Source organism: Mercurialis annua, linkage group LG1-X (genome assembly GCF_937616625.2).
Source record: "Mercurialis annua linkage group LG1-X, ddMerAnnu1.2, whole genome shotgun sequence".
NCBI classification, from domain to species: Eukaryota; Viridiplantae; Streptophyta; class Magnoliopsida; order Malpighiales; family Euphorbiaceae; genus Mercurialis; species Mercurialis annua.
The window spans coordinates 73,038,662-73,045,655 of record NC_065570.1 but is presented as its reverse complement, the minus strand read 5'-3'; the positions used below and the strand labels follow the sequence as shown (position 1 = coordinate 73,045,655).

At 32.2% G+C, this 6,994-nt stretch overlaps 2 protein-coding genes across 2 annotated transcripts; one reads left to right on the top strand and one right to left on the bottom strand.

Annotated features, from left to right (window-relative positions):
* The first annotated feature begins 523 nt into the window (after nucleotides 1-523).
* On the top strand, nucleotides 524-4,422 carry LOC126664951 (lysine histidine transporter-like 8). Its single transcript, XM_050357586.2, has 5 exons — nucleotides 524-789; nucleotides 1,481-1,614; nucleotides 1,958-2,388; nucleotides 2,906-3,037; nucleotides 3,711-4,422. The coding sequence occupies exons 1-5, from the start codon at nucleotides 590-592 to the stop codon at nucleotides 4,197-4,199; spliced, it is 1,386 nt and encodes a 461-aa protein (XP_050213543.1). The 5' UTR covers nucleotides 524-589; the 3' UTR covers nucleotides 4,200-4,422.
* A 166-nt stretch (nucleotides 4,423-4,588) lies between these two features.
* LOC126664952 (uncharacterized) lies at nucleotides 4,589-6,994 on the bottom strand. Its single transcript, XM_050357587.2, has 2 exons — nucleotides 6,688-6,994; nucleotides 4,589-4,998 (listed from the first exon to the last, which is right to left on the bottom strand). Exons 1-2 carry the CDS (start codon nucleotides 6,798-6,800, stop codon nucleotides 4,791-4,793), a joined length of 321 nt encoding a protein of 106 aa, XP_050213544.1. The 5' UTR covers nucleotides 6,801-6,994; the 3' UTR covers nucleotides 4,589-4,790.

Sequence of the window (6,994 nt, the reverse complement as noted above, 5' to 3'; positions counted from 1 at the left end):
AATTAAGCGACTCACTCACAGCTCATGTACATACAATAACCTATTAACTAGAAAACGAATAGTACATAAACATATCTTAATTGAAAATAATTTCTATTTATATGTCTCATTTTAATTGATAATTTCTATTTACATGTTATTTTTTACAATAACTTTTCTCGTATATCCTCTTAAATTGTTGTTTGTCAATAGATTTTTATATATAAAAATTTGATTCATTTAATGTAATATAAAGATATAAAAGTTGAATTATTATATTTTCTGAAACAATGAACCATAATAATTTTTCAATTAAAATTGGACGAGGAAAATTTAAAATATAGGGGTGTTTCTATAGACAATTTTTTAAAAATAATTTGAAAGTTAAGTGACTCTATAGTATTTGGTCCCTCATTATGTAAAAATTAAGTATAAAGTCAAAAAAAGGAAATGCATAGGAAATGCAGTATTTTTGGGTTACACTTGTGGTGGTTGATAAAGGGTGTTAATGGGTCATGTTTAGCGAGAATTATGGACATCCATGCTTGCTATATAAAGAAACCAAACTCACCAACTCACCACGCGCATCATCTTCAACCTCTCTATTTTTATGGATGCACCACCAGAACCAGAAAACCCTAATACTCCATCAAATCTTATAGGAATCAGCGTGCTTCATCCTCACGAAGCCTGGCTTCCTATAACTGAATCTAGGAATGGTAATGCCTATTACTCCACTTTTCATACTCTTAATTCTGCCATTGGAGCTCAAGCCCTTGTTCTTCCCCTAGCTTTTAATTCTCTTGGCTGGTAAGCTTTATATATATTACATATAAGATCATTATTTGCAATTATTTTTGCGATTAGATATTGTCAAGAGCTAAACCAAACCGACCCTCAAGGGCGTTCGAATTTGATTCAAATGAGATTATAAACTTTAGATGACATGATAGTTCAAATGTAATATTATTAATTTAATTTTATTAATAAGTCGGGCCTCTATAAATTTATAATTCAAATAAACGAGATTTGAACACACGTAATAATAATAATTATGGAGAGGATCATATATATATATATTGATCTAAAACTCTTTGCTCTTGCACAAAGCGTTTTTTTTAAGGTCTAATATACTATAAAATCTAAACTTTTTTTGGACTTTTTATGATTATAACCAAAGCAATAGAAATTTTGTTTAATTTTAGCGTGATTTAAAAGTTTACATCGATTTTAGCCAATTAGAGTCATGCTATCGCATGTCGACGTGAAATCTATTAATACTGTTGATCTTTGTAATTCTAACTAAAATTTTATTTGTTTGCGAAGGTTTGAAATTAAACTAAAATTTTAGAGTGTTGATTAGAACCTAAAAAGTTGAAAAAAATTGGATTTTTTTTGGTGCATTAGACTTTTCTTAATCTATGAGCTTATGGCTTATGATATGCAATATTTTGGGTTTCTTTCTTTGGTTTATAATTGGTTGTTTAATTTTTGGGTGCAGGACATGGGGATTTATCAGTCTATCTCTATTTTTCATGTGGCAGCTATACACTATATGGCTGCTCGTTCAGCTACATGAATCTGAGAATGGCATGCGCTATAGCAGATACCTTAAGCTATCCATGGTAGCTTTTGGTGAGCTCTTCTTCGTCTGCTAAATTTATACATTGTATTATCAAATAAAATGAAATGAACCAAATTAAATCAAAAATTTAAATATAATGCACATAGCAAACCAAATTGCTTGTCCATGAAATTTTCTGCCTTCTACTTTCGGCGACAAGAGTTTCATAATCATTAAGTGACAAAATAATATTGTCGCTGAAAATAGCTATAAAATAAAGCAAACTCTAGCGACAAATCTATATATTGAAAAACCTTTGCTGTTAACTAACGACAACATATAGCGACCAGTTCTTTTTGTCGCTAGCTTTTGTAATTGCAACTACTAATATTTGTCACTAAAATGAACTTTCAGGTGAAAAGCTAGGAAAATTGCTTACCCTCTTTCCGATAATGTATCTATCCGGCGGGGCATGTGCAACTCTAATTATGATCGGAGGTGGAACAATGAAGATATTTTACCAAATCATTTGCGACGAAACATGTAACAATTTGAAGCCATTAACGTCGATAGAGTGGTACTTAGTATTTGCATGTTCCGCCATTGTGATAGCTCAACTACCCAACTTAAATTCAATAGCCGGAGTTTCCTTGATCGGAGCAATAACGGCCGTTAGCTACTGTACCATGATATGGGTAGTATCCGTTGCTCAAGGCAGGCCAGATAATATCTCATATGATATTCCACCAACAAATTCTATTATGGCTAGAGCTTGTAGTATCTTCACTGCGCTTGGCATTATTGCATTTTCTTTCAGAGGTCACAATCTCGTGCTTGAAATACAGGTGAGATAACATTCTAATTAGACTGTTTACATAAATGTCGCAAAAAATAAACTTTATATTTATACCTCAGTCTCAAAGTTAATTTCAGGTTAACGTCTGAGTTAATTTCGGTCATGAGGTATTAACAAGGGCGGAATTACTTAAGTCTAGGGTAGACTCTAACCCGGGCTGGGACTGATATTTTTAAAAAGTTCAAAAATAAGTTTAAATTTATAGTAAATTTAGGACTACATGGAGGTTAAACTCGGGCTATTGGAAAATTACAGGTGAATTGAAAATTAAGTCCAGGTCGTAAAAAAATTATGGTTTCGCAACTAGGTATTATTATAAGATTTAAAAAAAAAAAAGAGATTTTTACAAAAAAAAATAAAAAAAAATTGGGTTAGTAATATAAATTTTATAAAAAGTGAATCATATAGTGTATTTTCCTTAATGTAATTCTATGATTAGGGTTTCTTTATTTATTTTTTTAAAGGTGTTTTTTAATTAATTAGTTGTTATTTGTATACTATTGAAGGGGACTATGCCTACAAGTGCAAAGCAACCATCTCGTGTACCCATGTGGAAAGGAGTAAAGTTTGCATATCTAATCGTAGCACTGTGTTTATTTCCAGTAGCAATTGCTGGCTATTGGTCTTATGGAAACCTGGTAAGCAAAGATATTTTTTCATATTTTGCAGATTATTAGCTAATATGATACCATTTTTTTTACACTTAATTTTAAAATAGTATCATAAATTCAATTCATATTTCAAGTGATGACCCTTAGACAAATTCAGCATGATATATGCTGACATGGCACATGATAATTGGAGAAATATCAATGTCCCTGAATACCATATTGACCATATATTTGTTTGAATTTGTTCAAGTATTATCGCTTGATATATAAATTAAAATTAAGGAAGCGCTTTAATACTAATTAAAATATCGGTATCAAATTAAAACTAACGGCAATATGTTTGGTACCAAAAGGAATAATAACACTAGGAGTGCGCAAAAACTTATGAACCAAATTAAATAACCAAATCGACAAAATTCGTTTGATTTGGTTTGATGCTAAGAAGATTCAATTTTTTGTTCATTCTGGTTTTGGACATTAAAAATGCAGTTTAATTTTAGTGCAAAACAACCTGAAATAATCGGCCTATATAGAAACTGAACCAACTAGTCCGGTTAAAAAACTTTTATTCCTTGAAATTTTAATTCAGTTTAATTTTTAAATGAAATAAAATTTTAGTTTGAACCGAATGCACGTCCCTAATAAAACCCCCATATATGCCTTTGTTCTGTTCATAAGATTGTGTTTTAATTAATGGCAGACAGCAGGAAATGGAGGGATGCTAAACGCTTTGTACAAATACCATGGAGATGATACATCAAAAGCTCTACTAGGATTAATAAGCATAATTGTTGTTATCAGCTGCCTAAGCTCGTTTCAGATATACGCGATGCCGGTATTTGACAATTTCGAGCTTAGATATACGAGCAAAATGAATAAACCATGCCCGAGGAGTGTTCGTTCAGGAATTCGGGTCTTCTTCGGATGTTTGGCATTTTTTATATCGGTGGCATTTCCGTTCTTGCCAAGCTTGGCAGGATTAATAGGAGGAGTTGCACTGCCAGTCACCTTAGCATATCCATGTTTCATGTGGATAATTATGAAGAAACCCAAGAAATATGGTGCAACCTGGTGCTTGAATTGCTCACTTGGAGTTCTGGGTATCGTACTTAGCATACTAGTAATTACTGCAGCAATATGGAGTTATATCACTGTGGGGATCGAAACTAACTTCTTCAAGCCTCACTAAGAAGCAGCTGATACAATCGGAATACTACTGAAGCCTCGACGAAGATCTCTAATTTTGATTTAAATTATCAAACAGCTGATTCATTCTTCCCTATAGGCCCTATAGGCTATACTAGCAAATACATGATGGCGGGGCGGATTAGTACCAAGTGATGTATTTTAAATAACTGTTACCTAGCTGTAGAAACATAACACTAAAGCATATAAAATATTACAATTACCAACTTCTCTTTTTCTCTTTACTTTACATACTAACTCATCGGAAAATAAAAATAAAACTCATCATTCTAGACATGGTTCGTTGAAGCCAAGAGGCGTGTAGCCATAGATTAAACACTATATCTTTAGCACCTGCATCCACTGAAACCCTAGCGAAATGTAGGTTACTCGTTGACAGAAAAGATTTGAAATTTTGCTTTTGAAAATTTAGATCCCTACACTTCAATCAGCAATTGTCACGAAAGATCACCACAAATAAGTACATTTCTTGATCAACTTCATCTTAAGCGTGATTACATTTTACAGTAAAAAATGCCTCTGTGCAACTCCCAAAACTCTCACAATCTACACGACTTTTATTACTTGCGTACTTTCACATAGATAAGGGAAGAAGCATTCTTCGTTTCTTTTTCCTAGCCAATCTCACTTGCTTAGTGATTTTCATGCATAAAAGCAAAAGCATTGTGATGCATACTAAGACAAAAGCTAGTCGTATATGCCTAAAATATAATGAAACGGCTGAAAACACCAGGAACGCCAGAATAATGAGTTCCCATATTACAAATACCACCACATCCACCCTGCAAGCATAAAGGGACAAAAAGGATCATCAATTGAAATAGATGTGATAACGTAAGAGGAGAATGATTCATATATAATAACTGTACAATGAGATATAATATAACATATCTTGTCTAGCAGAAATTTCTTGAGATCACCAATATGATAAGAACTATTCACCTAATCAAATTCAAGAAAATTATAACAAATTTCATGTATCATTAAATATATTTAGTTTCTCACTAATTCATGAACATGATTCATGTCAATAAAAAGATGATTATAAAAATGTTCATGTCCCACGATTATCACAAAGTATCCCAACCTGTACAGTTAAATATCACAGACCCCAAAGAATCAAACTTTGTTGAAGTAATTTGGATTCATTTAGCATCAATCGACCAGGTTCTCCTTTTTATGAAATTTAATGTGTATAGTTCACCAAAAATGCACTTTTCTTTTAAACTTGTCACTTGAACTAAGTCTAATTGGCTATATAGCTCAGTTTGACTATAGCTTAGGAATAAACCGAGATTAAGGACCACATCTAACCAAAACATAACATTCACCAATTCTGCACTAAATTACAGGTCCAGGAAACAGTTGTCAATTTTCCATACTAATATGTGAAACTGGTTTGATGCTAATTGAAACATCTCTTATGGCAAGAATCATATTTCCTTTCACATTCTTTCCTTTTGATTCACATCCATGCATTAATCTTTCACATATGGTAGATAGCGCATTTATATTTAAATCTTTCCTGTTCTTGTGCACATTACTGACTGATAGCTGCTAATGAAATTCACAAGTTGAGATTTGAAGGCACCTTGCATTAAATATGTAAATCTCAGATAAAAAGGTAAATATATCACTACTAAATGATTGTTGAAAAAATTGAGCTTAGAACAGTAAGGATCATCCATTGATGCAAACCCTTAAAAGAACATAAAAGTCATAAGCAATATGGAATGCCAGAATCAATGAAATCCTAAACTATATTGAAAACCAAATTGGTAAATCAATTTTCATATGGTGTCAAACGTCCAAATATGTAATCGTTCAGCTTATGATCAGAGCTTCAATAAAACGAGCACAAAATGCAAAGAAATGTATAACTAGTAGCCATTGATACTCGCACTTATATTGAAGAACACATGATAATATCAGCAAGATAAAACTGAAAATAACAAACGAACGACAGACAGACGAAAGAAAATGCATATAATTAACATCCTATTTCTCATTTCTTAATGAAATGTCAAAGTTTTTGCAGTTCAAATATTCATACTCATAGGCATAGCCAATAAGCGACACCAGGTAATAATATTGACATATTACGACAAGCAAATCTATATTGGCAACATATGTAATAAAAGCATTCAAATTTGTCTTGAATTATTGAAAATCTCAGACTAAAAGGGAAATTATTAAATTTTTCTTTATGAAATTAAAAACACACAGACCAAAAGCTGATATGATTGGACCGACCAACCTAAACATTCCGACAGTTCTTAAAAAGGAATCGAAAAAGGTCAAAATTAAAATTTCCCAACAAAAAATTATTCAAACTATAATTCTATAATTCGAACATGAAGCTATCTAAATCATATAAACAAAACAAAAACCGAAAAAAAAAATCATAAAGAAACACAATTAACATTGAAATGAAAACAAACAAAATTTAAAGAATTTAAAGAATGAAATACCTAGAAGACGTTAAATTAGAAGTGGAAGAGAAGAAGGAAACAGAGGCCCAATCATGCTTCGATCGAATCTGATATTCTCTCAATTGCTCTGCCAGATTCGATCGTGTTATCATCTCCTCCGCCTCTCACCGTCACCGTCACCGTCACAGGTAGCTGCTCCTCAGCGGCGCATTAACAATTGCAGATTCGATTTTGATTGATTCGATTAACTCCAAGCTGCGTTTTTCTCAATACTAATTCAATTTCATTTCATTTTTTCCGTATTGCTTTCTTTCTTTCTTTTCTTCCGTTATTCTTATTCCTTTTA

What these genes read in the sequence shown, in the direction of transcription:
- LOC126664951 (XM_050357586.2), top strand. Translation starts at nt 590, where the DNA reads ATGGATGCACCACCAGAACCAGAAAACCCTAATACTCCATCAAATCTT. An exon ending in ATCTCGTGCTTGAAATACAG is followed by an intron (nt 2,389 to 2,905) that starts GTGAGATAACAT and finishes ATACTATTGAAG; the next exon opens with GGGACTATGCCTACAAGTGC. An exon ending in ATTGGTCTTATGGAAACCTG is followed by an intron (nt 3,038 to 3,710) that starts GTAAGCAAAGAT and finishes AATTAATGGCAG; the next exon opens with ACAGCAGGAAATGGAGGGAT.
- LOC126664952 (XM_050357587.2), bottom strand. Translation starts at nt 6,800, where the DNA reads ATGATAACACGATCGAATCTGGCAGAGCAATTGAGAGAATATCAGATT. An exon ending in TCTAATTTAACGTCTTCTAG is followed by an intron (nt 4,999 to 6,687) that starts GTATTTCATTCT and finishes TTATGCTTGCAG; the next exon opens with GGTGGATGTGGTGGTATTTG.